The sequence below is a fragment of the Geospiza fortis genome, unplaced genomic scaffold, assembly GCF_000277835.1.
Source record: "Geospiza fortis unplaced genomic scaffold, GeoFor_1.0 scaffold491, whole genome shotgun sequence".
In the NCBI taxonomy this organism is placed as follows: domain Eukaryota; kingdom Metazoa; phylum Chordata; class Aves; order Passeriformes; family Thraupidae; genus Geospiza; species Geospiza fortis.
In genome coordinates, this window is record NW_005054390.1 from 951,298 (window position 1) to 969,172 (window position 17,875).

The 17,875-nt window shown below is 37.2% G+C and overlaps 1 protein-coding gene across 1 annotated transcript in view; it reads left to right on the forward strand.

The window, feature by feature from the left end:
• Positions 1-81: 81 nt before the first annotated feature.
• The window catches only part of UHRF2 (ubiquitin like with PHD and ring finger domains 2), an 85,865-nt gene continuing 68,071 nt past the window's right edge, over positions 82-17,875 (forward strand). The window contains exons 1-2 of the mRNA XM_031060777.1: positions 82-207; positions 12,704-12,946. Coding sequence (XP_030916637.1) covers positions 82-207; positions 12,704-12,946 — 369 coding nt within the window. The remainder of the gene's footprint in view (positions 208-12,703; positions 12,947-17,875) is intronic.

Sequence of the window (17,875 nt, forward strand, 5' to 3'; positions counted from 1 at the left end):
CCGTGAGGTGGAACCTCCCTTCCCCTGGGGCGGCGGAAAGATTTTGCTCCGAGCAGGTCGCCTCAGGCTGTAACTTCACTGATGGGTGTAACCTTTGAAGCCGCGTTTCGTAAACTACGAGGTGTGTGCAGTGCTCGAGTAGTGAAAGTGAAGCATAGCTATTACCTGACGCGGAAGGCACCGAATGCGTGGTACAGTTCAGGGAAAGTGACTCCGAAGATGCATCTTCTTACAGCAGATGAATGTTGAGTAATGCACAGCAGTAAGATTTCTGCCTCAAAAGAGATAAAGTGTGTATCTTTACAAACACGTAGAGAAAACTTAAAAAAGAGAAATTTAACTGTTAACCAGGAGGCAAGCATTAGTGGCTAGGATTTTGAACCAATAGCAAATGACTAGATTTTGTGTTCTACAGATTAGTGACAGTCAGCACTAGTAAGGGCTGGTCTCTAAGGAACATTATGTACGAATATGTGTTTTTCTGAAGGGGCCAAATCAAGGAACATGAGTCTTGGAGTTGTATAACTCAGCTTTGTTCTGTGCTAGCACACTTCTTTGGGTACAGATGTTTATGTGGGGCAAACCCGAGGTTTTTACCCTAAATTCTTTATCTGAGAAGCAGGGAAGATGAGCCTGTAATGAGTAGTGCTTTCCTGTGTAATCTGACAGTGGCCAGTCCAATTAGCATGAACATTTTAGTTAACAAATGTCTTGCTTGAGAAAACAGGATAGTGAAATATTATAGCTGAAGTTGCCTACATGAGCAGCATGTGTGAGTTTGGTACTTAGGATATCCAGTTTAGGGCACAGTTGGGATCATGTTAGTGAAGAATTAGGGAACTGGGTTTTTATAGTTTCACTCCCCATAAATGTTAATTTTCTTGTAATTACCATGATTAATTCAGAAGTTTCCTTCTTTATTATGGGTTGCTTTTCTGTTTCCATGGTGCTCATAAGAAAAAAGATCAGAAGGGTTGCTCTTGCACAAGTAGAACTGGATGTTGAGAACATGAAGCTAAATAACTTAATTCTTTTAGGACTCGGATAAAATAAAACAATATTCATTTTATTATTAAGAATAAAAAAAGGTCACTTTAGTTAAATGTGAGATGAACAGAAAGGAGTGTACTGAGGTGAAAACTTAAACACCCCCTGAAGATTGCTGTATGTATGGTTAAAATATTATCTAGGTGAAATCCTTTTCTTATTTTGTCTGTTTAGCGCTCAGTATGGTTAAATCTGTACAGTCTACTAGTAGAACCATGATCCTGCTACTGAATGCTGCTTACTGTAGTCTACCTGGGAACTTCTAGAAATCCTTGGATCTTACAAGTAGTGGGAAGCCTGTCTAAGTAATGTCCTCCTAAAATATATGGGAGATATATGAGGTTATAAGGATGTAGAAACCTAAGTGAGTCATTGTTTGTGGGCTGAATTGCAACAGTATCATGTTCTTAGCTTGCAGTAGAGAACAATTTCAACTAAGATTTTGCGCTGGAGCCATAATTTTGCAGGAATCTCTGCATCCAGTTAATATGCTGTTCTGTAGTTTGCTGTTGTCTGATCTTCAAAGACAAATGCAAGAACTTAAGTGATCAGTACTTCTCGTGTCTGTTTTTAAGGTTTAAATACCCTAGAACTACTGGAGGAAACCTAGTGTTGTCATTAATGTAGTATTTTGTATTTCTGTTGTGTTGTGGGTTTTTTTCTTGTAAATGCCAAGAATAGCACTACTTTGTTGAATAGGTTGACATCTTTTACTGTCAGAAGGACCTACCATTCACATGACCAAGATAGTATTACTCTATAATGTGTACAGGACATCCTGTGCTCTCTGGGGCTCCACATTTCTGCCAAGCTGAATGACTCTACTAGCCACAGAAGTCAAGGCATATTCTAGATTGAGGTGGAACTTTGTCTGAAAGTTTTTTTATTCTTAACTCTGCAGTTAGCCAGAGAAGTCTACTGAACATAGAAACCTGCAGTGATGTCTCTTACTTTCCCTCTTGAAAGGATCATTATCTGGAAGGATTTTGCTATAGGGCCACAAATATTTCCTTATGCTGGAATAAAACATATTTTAACCTTGCCCCACTGCAGACTATTCACGTCTAATATTTTTCTGTGTTATGTGTTAACTTTGAGTAAACTTGTTCTTAGAGAAATTCAGAATAGCAAGACAACAATCTGATTTCCAGCAGCATATTCTTTCTCCTAATTGGAAAGCATGTGAAGCTGTTCTTGAGAATAGAAATTCTTAGTTTACTCATGAAAGTAAAGGAGATATCTTTCCATTTTGACCTATGAGAACAGATTTTCTGTAGAGCCAAGTTACACTCATTGTGGGATTTCTGGTTTCTTTCAGTTACAATACTGGAAAAATAGAGCAGTAAAAGTACATGGAAGTTTAAATTTGAAAATGCACCAGAGAGCTTGAGATTTTCTGTAATACTGGAAGAGTATTAATACCTACTTATGTTTTGCATATAACTAAACATGCACACTCTTGTATTTCAGCAATATCTACTGTTTGTGGAAGATAAGAACTAAAGTCTTTTGTTGGCTTCTGTCATCATCCCATCCCACCCTGTTGGAATTTGAATTTGGTGAAAATTTGTAAATGACTGCTGTTAAAAAACCCCATTATCTCAGTATCTTTTCCATAATGCTTATCAAAATAGGGGAAAAAGACATTGGAGCCCAAAGGCTTCTTTGCTGATATTTGTAGGAGTCAGTGACTGAAACAACTTTTGAAGTCATTAATCTTGTTGGTGAGGAAACCACTCCTAAGTTGTTTCATGGGAGACTGAAGTCAGCAGGAGGAGATGAGAATATGAAGCTGTTTATTTACTTGAGTGAAAATTGCTGCAAATCAGGCCTACTTCACTAGAAGAAATTCAGCTCTGCTTTTTTGCACAAAGTATGGTAGTATGCATTGTGTTACTTAGCCATGCAAGCTGAATATTTAAAGTGTAGTTTGTCAGACTAGTTCATCCAAGTATTTGGGTTTTGTTTCTGTAAAATTTAACTGAAACAATAGAGGGGTAAGAGGAGTGGAGGAACTTTAGCTTTGCATGAGAACATACTTGTGGTAAAGTAGCTTGAGTAAAACACGCAGTTAAAAATCTGGCAAAAGGGCATGCCTTTATTATACAAGAGCACTAGCTTCTGGGTAACCTGGGCTGGCACTTCAATAATGGGTGGAATCTCATGTGAGCTGAAGCTTCCAAACTTCAGGTTTGTATACTGTATGTTTAAGTTTTTCTTAATACTTACAACTTGGGTGAATTTCCCAAAAGCTTGAAAAGCAATACTTGTGAAGTCTTTCCCTCAAGAATGGGAGTGCTAAGCCTATTCATAGAACAATTGAGTTTCTTAGCGCAGACTCTTCCCAGCTTTATTTTGCTTGGAAAATTGTAAATATTTTCAGCTGAAGCTGTCCAAACCCCATCTGCTTCAGGCAGAAATCTGGGGTGAGAAATCTTCAGCTGGAGCAGTTAAGATCTTGTTTTAGAGAAACAGTTTGAAGAAACCTTAGAAGGGAAGTAATTGCCATTCTTTGATGAAGCTGGTAGCAAGTAGCTCTGTAGCATGAGGAGAGTCATCTGGAGTCTTCAAGTCAGATATGATCAGACTGCATACCAAAATTCCCAACATAGTGAATTAATGGTGTATACTCAAAGCTTAGCTGATAGTAGGTTTGTTGGGCCTGTGAGTGAGTTTTTATTATATGATTGCAGAAGTTTACTAAAATGATCTTTTTGTTAAATTGTTACTATAAAGCTAATAATGCAATTTACCATTCTTGGATCTAATTGTCTTTATTATTTAAAGCACCTAAACAAACTGAAAGCAAAGCAAAGAAACATAGGTGAAAACAGGATACTTTATACTGGTTTGTATGTATTATTTAAGTATTAGGAACCTGAAAGAGAATTATGTAACCTCTAAGAAATTGCAGCCAACTTTAGGGTGATATTTTATGGCATGTATATTTACTCCCAGAATCACAGAATACGCTGAGTTGGAAGGGACACACAGGTATCATCGAATCCAACTCTTCATCCTGTGCAGGACATCCCCAAAAGTCACACTGCACACTTGAGTCACACATTCATGTAATTTGGTTAGGATAGTTTAGTATATGTACTTTTTAAAATTAGTCTGGAAGCTCTTAGAAAAGGAATATTTTTTTTATATTATAAAGAACTCCCCAAACCCTTAGATGCAGAATGCAAGGCCTACACTGACACTAGATTATGATGATTTTCCATGATAATATGTAATCAAATGTTGATATGAATAACACAGATAGTTATGAGAGGATTCTATTCTTTAAAAGCTATTAATTCTCTATTCTTAATGATTTAACTGTAAAATTACGTAAAAATGTACTTGGTTATTGGGGTTTTTAGATTTTTGTTGTTGACTATGGAAGCTTGAGATAATAACCAGTTCTTCATTACAGGTGTCCTCACAAGCTGCAGATAGCCCTTTGCTCTCGCTGGCACCACTGTTGCTGAACTTCAATTGCCTTTGCTATAGAAGCCCATACCATCATACAGGAGGTACTTGACCCTTCTCATCTAATCAGTGCAGGGATGGATGATTCTTTCCATGCTGCTGAGGATCTCTATGCAGCTATATATTTTGACATGCTTGCTTTTTTTTTTATTTTTTAAGGACAGTATCAAATAACATCCAAGAGCATGCAGAAGACGCCATGAACTTCTATTTACTTAATAATTAGAAGGCTCCTTAGAATGGCAGAAGGAGAGAAACCTTGCTGCTCTAACTTCCAGCTAGAAGTTAATGAGCAAATGTTCCTTTAATGGGACTTAGAGTTTCATCCAAGAAGAAACTACCATATCTAAATTAACATTTTTTTTCTGTATCTCAGTAACAAAGGAATAAATAATCTTCAAAACATAATCTGCTTTATAAAAAATTTAATTTGGAAGAGGTGCAGACTTGAACTCTCTGAAGCAATTAGTTGAGACTGAACATAGCTGCATTTACCGTGATTTTCTGATAAAGTCAGGAAGTCTTGCAGCTCTTTACTTTCAACTGTTTTTGTGTTGGTACTAATCTTGTACACTGGAATCTGTTTTGGATTGTGTTTATTTCAGACCAAAAGGTAAAATACCTTGGTACCACCTATACACTCTGCAAATACTTTTGTAGAAAAGGTGTAAAACCCTCTCGTTTATTGGAGAATGTAGGCTTTTGTTCTTAATTTTAGGTACAGAGTTTCAGGAAAAGCGTCAGTGTCTTCTCAGAGAAAGTTAGTCTTGTTGATTGAGAATGAAGATGACTAATGTACATTTATCATTATGTTTATACCAAGATTGATGTGTAATTGCTGACCATACCAGCAACAAGATTCTGTAATTTGTTTCTATGTTGTGTGGCTTTTTATAGCATGACAGACTTCCTCTTTGTGGGGAGAGTTGAACAAACACAGCATATTTGCACTGTGGTATGATCAAACTCTTTGGTTGTAACTGCAGTTGTAGAAAAGCCTTTGTTAGATTATGAAAGCTTCCATATTCTTGTTACCTAGGAATTACTTTCACTGTGTGCTTTCTGTTGAGACTATGGGAATCTCTCTGAGACTATGATACCTACTTAAGATATGGTTAATTGATAGAAAGTAATTTGATACTATCCAGTGTTATGAATGTCTTTTTCCTTGTGTCCAGGGCAGGTCCTTAGCTGTTGTATAACACACATAAGCAGTCAGAAGGGAGCATATTCTCTGATATAAAGGCTAGCTTGTGTCGCCAACTTGGAGTTTTCGGTGGCATCACATATTCAAACGTTCTTGTAGGCTGCTTTGAAATGTGAGTCTTGTTGCAAAAAATTGACAGAACTGAGTCTAATTTAGACCATATTCTCCAGACACTAATAACTTCTTTGGTTACTGTGTTACGAAATGCTGTGGTCTGTCCGTATTCTGTTTTGGAGGAATATGGATCTAAAGCCTATCAGAGAACTTGGTTGTCCAGATAATTCACCTACTTGTGTGTTTCTCTAAAAGACAGAGCAAAGGCACAGCAAGGATTTTCTTTTTTTTAAATCTTTTTAATTGATGAGTACATTCTCCTTCTTGAAATTAGGGAATGATCTGCCATTTGCATTTATTTTTTAAGAGCAAGCCATGAAATCCAAATCAGGACAAAAAGCACTAGTAAGTCTAACCTGGGATTTCTTTTTTTATTTCTGAGGGTGACCCATGGTTTCTTTGATATATCTTTTCAAGCACGATAGAAGTTATTTCCTATTTAGAAAAGTAAATCTGTATTGTAGTTAGATTTTGTGTAAGATTAGTAGGTGTAGCTATTTGGTTTCTATTAGGATCTCTGCTAAAAATAGGAGGGGAGAGTTAGGAGAAAACTTGCAGGAGTACCAGAAAAAAAACCAGTATGAACAGAGTGTGTTTATGTCTTGCAGAATATATATGTAAAAACCTCAGTTAAATGTGGAGAAAGTATTGTGAAGCCCAAACCCACACTTCGGAACTGGTCTGCTGTAGACATGTGAGAAGGAGCCTGTAAACCTTGTAGATGTGCTTAGAGATGTTTGCCTTCTTATCTTCTTGATATAATGGATTGTTTGAGGAGTTGCATTGTTCAGGGCTGGAAATACCTTGGGCATTCAACAGTTACTGATACATGTCTAAAACACTTCACTGATGGCATAAAAAAATTGCCCCATGTGACAGAAGAATGTGGGATGTTTTAGTAGAATGATCACCAGACAAAATATTTTTTGAGAGAGCAGATTGTATGGAACCTGTAACAAATATTGTTAAAACTACAGTTGCTTGAGGAGGAAGTGGATGTCTTGGAGTTTCGTACACTTGAAGTCAGCCTATATTAAATCTGTAAAGACATTAACTTTCTTAGATGGTTGGCTACTAGATTCTCCCTTTATTTTGCTTTTGTCTCTGTTGTAGCTGAGACAACTGCACTTACATGTGAAACAGTGTCACTGCGCAGTTACAGTAAAAACCTGACTATGTGCCTACTACTCTGAATGTGGTTAATACATGTATTTAAAGATACCAGAGTCCTTAAGCATTCTTTTGAATAGAATCCAGGTGGAGGTGCAGTTTTTTCATGTGAAATTAAAAATACTGATCAGGTTCTCTTTCAGCTTTGAAAATGTAAGCAAACTGAGCACACTCTGAGAATGGCTGAAGTCCATAAACAAGAGTCCAGTGTTGGATAGTAAAGGTTATTCCATTGTTTTTCTCCTGAGCCGATCCCATTGCCCAAAATTCACTGTTACATGCTGACAAGTTGATTTTGAGTTTTCTGTTACTAGGTGCTGGTTAGAGGTATGTTTCAATGTTTCTGTGGAATTTAATTCCAGCAGCCTACTTCAGGCAGGAAAAGTTAGGTTTGTACACCATTCTTAAGATGGAAAATATGTGAAGTTCTGGAAGTCCACTTTGCTTGCTTCCAGTAAGTACCCAGCTGGAAGTTATAGATTCTTGATTTCTTCAGACTAATACCCTCTGGATAACTTCTAACAAACTCCTAACCAAGTTTTTTACTGAACTTGAAAATCTTTACTCTTACACATTTCCTGTTAAATTTGCCAGGTGCATGTAATGCCTGTGCAGAATAAGATTGATGTCACTTAATTTTTCATCCTACATTGTTAATGAAAGAGCTCATCTGCATTATTGTTGTTTATTTCATCTGTATTGCTAGGTACAGGCACATTTCTTGGAAAAGAAAACCTCAGAAGATACTTAAAGGCACACTTTCATAGGTGACTGAAGATCTTTATTGTCAAGTGCAATGGCTGGATTAAGGTCATCCTGCTCCCAGATCACACATTAAGATATAACAATTACTATGTGCTTTCTTGGGAGGTCTCTGTACCTGCTGTAGAAGCCATAATGAGCTGTTCTTCTGCTGGGACTTGTAGTTAGTGTGATAGTAATTGGTAAATTACTTGTCAGGCAATTTTTTTTACCCAAGTAATGCAGTATCATACCACATTCTACATGATTATTCATGCTCATGTAAGTGCAGCTTCTACACGCTTTTAAAGTAATTTGTGGCTTGATATTTCAGGACAGTTCTTCTAACAGTGATAGTAGGTAGGTATCAATTCCAGTATTGCATTTCTGTGGCTGCTCTTGTGTAGTAGTGTAAGCACAGTGCTGTGTTGCCTTTAAGTATTTATAAAAACCTTCTCTAGGACTCTTTTGAAATTGATAGTGTCTGTAACACATTATGATGAAAATACATTTGGAAGATGTAATCTTTTTATCAACTTACATGTATTTAGAATAGTGATAGAGTGCTAGATACAGTAAAGCTAGTTGCTCTTTAGTGTTGTTTTATTCAGAATATGTTAATGAAGCCATAAAGGCTTTTGAAACATGCCAGTCTTTAAGAGGAATTGAAACTGAAAGTGAAATCTACTACTAAGGAAAAGAAATCCATCTTTTTCTTACGGCAGTAGAATCAGAAGAGCTAGTAAAATTTCATAAAAGAAATTGCCTGTTCAGTTATTTTTGCTCTTGGACATGTTCTAATCACCCATGAAGAAATCATAGCTGAGTTGAAGGAGATTGATTATCTGATACTTGTGTGATTACTTTTGTTTCTTGTTTGCATATATGAACTTGTGATTGACAAGTGACCTTAAATGCCTATTAAACATGTAATGTTTGTTTCTTTTCTTTTAACGTGCTGTCTGGGCAAACATATTTTTAGGGAATCTTCTTAGTGTCTTTATGCAGCAGAATGGGATAAAATTGTCTACTGTAATTCAAGAAAAAACATCATAAATCCATCAGAAAAACCATCTGCTCTCCTATGTGAAATTTCTCTAAACACTGTTTTCCAAATTTGTTACTCCAAGGATTTCAGTTGTCAGGGATGAAGTGATGGCTAAGCATAGGTATACCTGCAGATTCACATATCGGTTCTTGCAAATCAAAAAGCATGTGATTAATTCTGCTGGTTGAGTTTCTGTGGTGCTCTGCTTTGTTTCTAGAAGCAGACACTGTTGCAGTGTATCAACTTGGTCTAAAGTTACACAGTTGCTCATACTCAGGAGCATACTTCTTGCTTATAGAGGAGCTATTTCGCTATCACAGTAGGAGACGTGAAGTGTGCCTATGTCTGTTACTGTGCTTTGAGACATAAGTGTGACCTCACTAGTCACAGAATAATCTGGTGTCATAAAATATTCCTGCAGAGAGTATAACTGATAAAAACCGAGGGGAAAAAACAAGCCACAATCACTTTGGCAGATCATAGAATCATAGAATGGTTTGGGTTCAAATGGACTGTAAAGATGATCTTGTTCCAAATGCACTGCTGTGGGCAGGGACACCTTTCACAGACCAGATTGCTTAGGGGCCCCATGCATTCTCTCCCTGAACGCTTTGAGGAATGGGGCATCCACAGATTCTCCAGGCAACCTGTTTCAGTGTCTTACCAGCCTCTGTAAAGAATTTCTTCCTAATATCTTATCTGAACCAGTTCTCTTTCAGGTTTGAAGCCATTGCCTCTTGTTCTGCTACTACATACCCTTATTAAAGATTCCTCTCCGTCTTGTAGGCTCCCTTTAGGAACTGGAAGTTTGCAATTAGGTGACCCTTAAGCCTTCTCTTCTCCAGGCTGAAAAAAATCTCAGTTTCCTTGTAGGAGAGATGCTCCATCTCTGTCCCTCCAATCATGCTTTTGGCCTCTTCTGGACTCACTCCAGCAGTTCCATGTCCTTCCTGTGCTGGGAATGCTGCCCTGCAAGTGGGGTCTCAGCAGAGCAGAGGGGCAGAATCCCCTCTCTGGCCCTGTTGCCCATGCTGCTCTGGATGCAGCCCAGGACACCTTTGGCTCTCTGGGCTGGGAGTGCCCACGGCTGGGTCACGTCCAGCCTCTCACCCACCAGCACCCCAAGCCCTTCTGGGCAGGGCTGCTGAGATCTGTTCATCCCCAGCCTGTGCTGGTATCAGGGGATTGCTCTGACCCAGATGCAGCACCTTACACTTGATCTTATAAAACCTCATGAGATTCCCATGGACACACTACTCCAACCTGTCCAGGTCCCTCTGGATATCCCATCGTTCAAGTGTGTTAACAGCACCACTCAGCCTGATGTCATCTGCAAACTTGCTGAGAGTGCACTCAATTCCATTGTCTGTGTCATTAATGAAGATTCATTAAATAAGATTTGGACTTTGAGCCACTGACCACTACCCTCTGGATGCCACCATCCAACCACTTTCTCAACCATTTAATAGTCTAATTTTTTATACATTTATTCTGTAAATTGGGCGACTTTGCAGTCATCAGTTTATTTGGCTGACCATTTAGTTCATGTTCATCAAAGCTGACTAGACCAAATAACGGATTATTTAGGGTTGGAAGGGACCTCTGGAGGTCATTTAGTGCAACCCACACCCACCAAGACAGGCAACATTAAACAGGTCAGTAGGAACATTTCCAGGTGGGTTTTGATGCCTACAAAGAGGAGACTTGTCTTACTGTTGTGCAGGAGTAGGTAGTTTGGGTGTGGTGGTGTGTGTGCCTGCTGTTAGAGAAGGCAGCTTGTTACTCAAGGCCTAGCCTTGTTAAGTCTTTGTTTCTGTGTATGTTAAATATAACAATTCCTGGACAGATTCCTTTTTTCCCCCTCTTTTTTTGTAGTTGGGGTTTCTTTTACCTTTCATGCTAATAGGGAGGACTTACTTGTGGATTAGTTATATAACTTAATATGCAATCATGACCTGAAGAATAGATTGTGAAGACTAGACATATTTACCTAGCTATTGTAGATAGTTCAGGTTGTTCAGATTTACATCTTTACTGAATTAACTTTAAATTTTAAACTGCTGTACCCCAAGATATTTTTCTGTCAGCCTGCACAGGACCTGTCCTGAGAGAGCAGGAACAAAAGCAGAGGAGCAAAGCTCTCATCTGCATGCTGCTTACATACTTTTGGTCTACCAGGAGCAAAGTTACCATTTTTTCTCCAGTGCCTTAGCTTTCAGAAGATTTCCTTATTCCTTCCTTATATACAGGATTCTAGGAACTACGCTGTAATCTCTGCCACAGTTTGTGCAATCCAGTTGGAACAGAAAAACTGAGCAGTTATGTGTCTCCAATAACATCCAATTTATTCATTATTTCAGAATTGGTCTCTTTTGCAGATGTACTGCTGAACTTTTTAACCATTTTGCAACCAAGAAAAATTACTTGAGAGGGGTTTAATCTTAAATGTGGCCTGGGGTAGTGGTCAGAAGCTGTAGCAAGGTGGATATCCCCTCCAGTACAGTTTTGCAATATCATTATTTGTCTTTGTTTTGGGTTTATTTGTACTTTGAATATAAGAATAATGCTTTAAACTTATTAACAGTGAAAATACTTGTGGTATGAACAGCCCACAAATCCTGGATTGTAGTAGGACTGCAAGAACACTTGTATGCCCTTTGTGAAAGAATTGTCAAAAGTGTAGGCAGTTATGACATGGTGGGATGGAAAAAGGTTACTTAAGCCCCTTCCTTCTCAGTATGAAGAAGGCCTAGGCATATGAGGTGGTGTCGGAAGTCACCTGAACAATCACAGCTACTGGAGATTTCTGCTTTAAGACTTGCATTCCTTTAATAGTTACAGCATGAAAGTCTTCAGTATGGTTTTGTGTGCTGTGTGTTGAACTGATTTGAAAATGGGCAGCTGAGTGAGATTCTGTCCTGTACCTGTTGATCAGACAGCTATGTCAGCTTCAACTCAAACTATGAATACTCCTGTTTACAGGTCCCAGCTGTGGGTACAGTGATTATCAGCAGTAAGAAAAGTTAATTTTTTTGCAAGATTTTAAGTTCATGGAAGAACTGGTTCATTGATAGACTGTCAGCTTCTGTTCATAACAGTCCCCTGCCATTTAGAGTTGTTTTGAAAAAGCAGAGGGGATGGAGAAAGAAATACGGATTCCAGTTTTGTCTATCCTGAGATTGTTTGAATGTTAGATAAAACTATTAGTGAGAAACTGGAGAGGTGTTCCTTTTTTTTCTTTCCTGTTTCTTCTTCCCCCCTTTTTCTTGTTGTATGGATACTGCCCACAAGGTGATGAAACCTGTTCTGTTTGAAAAAATTTATGAAATATTAATTGGTGTTGAAAATAACACCTGTTCTTGAGAAAAGGGGTAGATAACTTTTTTGTTAGAATAGTTTGGAAAGATGTCAGTTTTTTAGTGCATGTTTTTCAGTCATGCATGTTTTTGTCCCACTGCAGTGTGAAGTAAAGTATAACTAATACTAATTTTGCTGTCTCTAAGCAATACATTATACTTTCAGGTGAATCAAATCTCTGCTTCAAAGATGCCCTGGGTCATTAACGGTATTTAACTGAGCAAAGCAGCAGTACTGCTTCTTGTATTTCCTAACTTGTCATTTTTTGTGTTTCTTAGGTTAATTGTAGGTAGGTGACATGAGTCTGTAGAGATGTGTTTTCCTAGTTTTAAGTCTTCCAGTGATTTTTAATCAATGAAATTATGGTTGCAGTTAGCTTGAGGAGTTCGTGTTTTCATAGACTCAAGACAAAGGTTTTTATTTATCAGTAAGATATGGCTTCCCTCTTCTGGTCTGCACAATTATTGTCTATAATAAGAAGATTTAAAAACTACTTAGGTACCTTAAGGTAGAGTTTTACAAGTACGTGTTTCTTTTGACAGCTTGAAGATGGACACACTTTATTTGACTACAATGTTGGACTAAATGACATAGTTCAGCTTTTGATACGTTCTGATTCTGAAGCTCCTACTGCTGCATCTGTGACAGATCAGGATGGAGAAGTCAATCCCTGTGCTGCTTCCAACTGCAAGAACAAAGTCAAAAAAACAAACAGTGGATCACCGAGTCAGCCGTCTACATCGTCTCGCTCGTTTCTCATTGATCCTGGCATTGGATTGTACAAGGTATGTACAAACTTCACTCCTGCGGATTTAATTTTATTTTTAGAAAATAAAAAAGTATTGTTAAATAAAGCAAAAAAAGCATTGTTTTATTGTTTCAAAGAGTGTATCTTCATTGCTTTCTTTTATTATTTAATTCCCCAATTTGGCTTAAATGAAATTCACATAATTTAAACTGACTCTTGGAGAGTCATGAGCATGTCCCTTGGACCAATCTCACTTTTCAGGAGAGTTCTCAAACTCTGACACACTGTATTCTTCAAAACAGATTATTGAAAAACTTAGAGTAGCTGTGAAACAAATACTTTCTTATGAACAAAAGAAGCTAGTAAAGAAAATGTGTTAAAGTGTAGCTTTTACCCTTCTTTTTTCTTCAAGCTTTCCAAATAATTGTTTTAGTACTAATGATTCAGTGCTGCATTAGAATTAGACAAATTGTGGAAATACACAATTTCTTTAAGCTATATGTTATGTAGTGATACCTTTTTTAATGTAGATTTTTTAGGATTTGCATACCTAGTATTCATTTAATTTTGAACTTTGTTGAATTTTTCAGTATAGTTAGAAGGATTCCATCAGAGTACCGAAAGTTTAATTTAAACAGAAAAGGCGCAGTTTCCAGATTGCTAGTTTATTGAAAATTTAGTAGAATATGTGTATATGAATATATCTATGTATATCTATCTGTAAGGAATGATAGCATTTCACCTCCTCTTTGGGTGTTTCTCTTAGATAAGACATAGCCATAAGAGTAATTATTTTGCTAGAAAATGTCCAGAATTACAGAGAAGGAAAAGGAAGTTGAGGTTGCCATAAATGCGTCTTGCTACAATGTTGCCTTAAGTCTTTGAAGAATTAACAAATCTGACTGAGAAAACCATGAGCTGGGCCGCTCTCTGGCTGATCTTGCACCTGGCTCAAGCAAGGTCTAAGAATGGAGCAATGTCTGGAGTGAAGCAGAGGGCTCATGGCCCTGTGTTGTTTCAGTGAGGTACAGAGGAACAGCTGCACCAGGCATTGGCTTCACTCCTCCTTTACCATGTATGACAAGCCTTGCTTAAAAGTCCGTTTTCTTTATGGAGATAAGGATGTGCACAAAGACTATCAGGCAGAGAGGTCAGAGAGCCCTTACTGCCACTTCAGCAGATGGACTAAAGTGTTTCTTTTACCTTTTGTATCAATTGTAAATTCTCACCAAAAGTTATTAAGATCTTCATTAAGTCCAATTTGGATAGTAATTTTCACACACCTAGGAATTCAGATAAAAAAGAACATGTCTGTGTAAGACCACAGTCACCACAACCCCACCTGTAACATGAAATTGTTCCTTTTGGGTAGGACAAAAAATTATAATATAGAAGGGATATTTTTGGGACAAAAGACAGTGGGGGAAAACACCTCTGCTTGCTTGGTATAGGCTGATAATGTCTCTCCTCATTCTCTGAAGGGGTACATTTAGATGGGCTTTGTACCTCTTAGTTGCATTGGAGCAGGCCCAGGAGTATTTATTCACACACATATGAATACTTATGTTTGGGAATATTTATTATTATAGCTGAATATATATATATATACACATATATATACAAACATTTATTAGTATACATGAGTATTAACGTATAGGTGTTTATAGTGCTAACGATGTCTGTTACTGTAACCTTCTGTCATGACACATATTAACACTCTGTGGTTAGTGCATTGCTCACTGGCGATCCTGAATCCGCCATCTGGTGCTTCAGTGAGCTGCACTGTTGATGAATCTGGAGTGTGCATGTTACTGAACACCGCCAGACATAGTGCAGGAATCAAGCCCAGTGGCACCCAGCCCTCTGATCTCTGAAGTCCAGCTGGAACACCAGGGGGTTCATTCTCTGCCAAATTTCTGTAGCCTTAATGCAACAGAGGCTGCCACACGTATACAAGGTAATTTCAGTTAGACTTCTGTTTGTTCTCTGAGGAATCAGGAAGTCACAAAATCAGTAGCTTAAATACAGAGACTCATGCTTGTGTGCTTCCTTTTTCTTTTATATCCATTTATTACAATGGGAAGAGCTCCAGTTCTTCAGTTCTTAAACTTTACAATTAATCAAGGAGTGTAAAAGGTAGTATGAGAAAGACTGATCTGAGGAAAAGAGTACCAAAATGTTTATTTTTCAAGAATATTACATTTCAATGTGTTAAATATCAAGTAGTCTCTTAGCTGCTTTGTTCAGGATTAAATCAGAAAATATAACAGAGAATCGTGATATCAGCAAGCATACTCAAGGAAACCTATTTTGTCAAGTCAGCTGAAATTTTTGTGATGTCTCATTGTAGAGAGCTAGCACTTTCTCCTTCATTACTTGTGAAGTATTACTTTTTCAGTCAACAATGAGTTTTCAATATATCTAGAGAAAATTAAGGGTATAGGAATTTCACTGTTTGCTATTTGTAGATAACAGTATGAATGGATGCAAATTTCTAATTATAGTATTTGAAAACTTTGAAGAATGTATTTTTACCCAGTGTTGGAGTTCAAAGGTTGCAAACTTACTTAATACAAGTCAGTAGAAAAGGCCTAGAGCCTAATAAAGTGATGTACGTTAGGTGGCTAAAGAGGTGGATATATTTAGTGATTTTTGCATTTCATTGTCGAACAATAAGGAGTAGTTTAATTACTTGAAGAAATGTTTTAACTTACTCTGTGCAAAGTCCTGTGTCTCGCTGGATCTTCATCCAGAGCTGGACTCAACAAGATACCTATTACTTGCTCTATGCTGTGAATATTCCAAACCTCTGTGCCCTGCTCTGTCTTTCTGATTTGAGCTACCAGAAGGAAAGTTAGTTGGTATGGAACCTGCAATTCAAAAAACTGTAAAAAAATAATGGTAGAGCTGGTATTGGAACTAAAAGTTAATAATAAATTATTGTTAGATGGTTAAAATACTGATTTAAACAGTTTCTCTGTGCGGTAAATGTATGTTATATAAATCAGAATATTGTAGCTTGTTTTATAGTCCAGTTGTACCTGGCATCTAATACAGTTCTGTGAGCTCTGAAGGACTAGTAGTGGATGGATTTATGTGCAACTCTTGTTCCTTTTTACTAAGAATTGTTAGTAGTATCTGGTCTAAGAACTGGGAGACCATCCCAAGATGGACCTGATTTTACTGGACAACACTACCTTGGCTAAGCAATGGCCAAAAAGAGGAATAACAGAATGAGTTGCAAGAGACCAATTACAGTAACAGTGACTTGGGCATGCAGGAATGATGTTAGAAAAAACAAAGCTCTTTCAGAAACATATGTGTGTTTCATTTTCTGATTCTAACGTGGTCAGTTTTTCTTTCAAAAAACACTGTCTGCAGTAAAAAACATTTTTGCCAAGACCACTAGCTTGGAAAAAAAGCACACAAATGGAATCTGTAATTAAAATCAGTGTTTGTTTAATACTGTTCACAAACAGCTACTAATAAAAAAGTTCTTAAACCAAACTCCACTTGCACAAAATTATTGTATTATACTCCTCAGGAATCTTTGGTGATAATTATTTGCTCTTATTCTTTGCAAGCGTGGGAAGTATGTTGTGTAATTATACACATGTAATTACATATGCATGTATTTTAAAGGAATGATTAAGGGAGTTTGCATTGATGTATTGTTTTATTATTATTTTTCCATTTTTGTTGTTCTGGATCTGGATATGATGGATTTTAACTTGGCTACCGTGGCTTCTTTGGCACTTGCATAACTGGTTGCATGAAGTAGCAGCAGATGGGAAGTCCTTAATAGCATGTATCTCATTCAGCTGTATTTTGGAGAAGAGGAAGTAAAGCACCACTGAGCTGCAACTAGTTCAAACATGTAAGATTACACAGGGGTGCCTACATGAGGGTTCCTTTTAGAAGTGTCAAAATTCACTGTTCCTATTTAAAATAAATAGATTGATAGATTTAAAATAAGGCTCTTCTTCTCTGATTTGTTTGTCATGTGGCTGAAATGTCATCCTGGTAATAAGCTGTACTTTGAATACTGTAAATTCTAAGAAAGTAAAAATAAAAATACATGTTGGCATTTTACATATATGGAAGAACAAAACATAAGGTTTGGGAAGTTATCTGAAGAAGAGGAATCACAAGAGTAAACCAGGAATTCCTTTAATGGGATAAACTTATTAGCTCAAACTGCTGTCAGTTGTGCTTTCAGATACTGAAGGCTTGCTTTACTCTAAATATTAAAACTCATTGAATTTTGCTCCTGTGAAAATACAATAAGATTATTCATATCTTAGAAATTAGCCTTTGGAGTGTGTGAGGGTAGGTATCTGTCTGGCACAATGTTGGTACCTGGCAAAGATTGTAGCTTAAACCGTATGTGTATTTATGTGTGTGCATATCTGCATGTGTCTCATATTGATAATTAAAGATTTTTAATCTGCACTAATTCTGTTGTAATAATTTTTTTATAGTTGATGTACTGTTGAAGTGTTTTTAAAATATTTTCTTTCAGTGTTCTCAGTATTATTAAAGGAGCATCTGTTTATTATCTGAAGACTTGAGAAGATGCAACAAGATTTAGAATAGTAAAATGGTTCGGTTGCTTAATACCAGTAGTAATACTGTGGGTACAGAAGGGAGGAATTCTGGAGATGAGTTCCATTTCTTACAGTCATAACATTCTGGCTGACTCTGGTGGCAATCTAGTTAGATTTTTTCCTATCTATCCTTGAGTCTTTAATGATTAAAAAAATGTTGCAGGACAGAAAGGTAAAATAATAATTCCAGGTTGGAGGCTCAGGAAGGTCTGTAAACTCTTTGGTTTTGAGCTAGTATTTTAATACTGTGTGTGCTTATCATAGCAGCGGGTGAAACAAGTGAAAAGGACAATGGAACAGATCAGGAAAATTTTTTGATTTGAAGGGAAAAAAAGTTAGCATTGCTTTTTAAAATGACA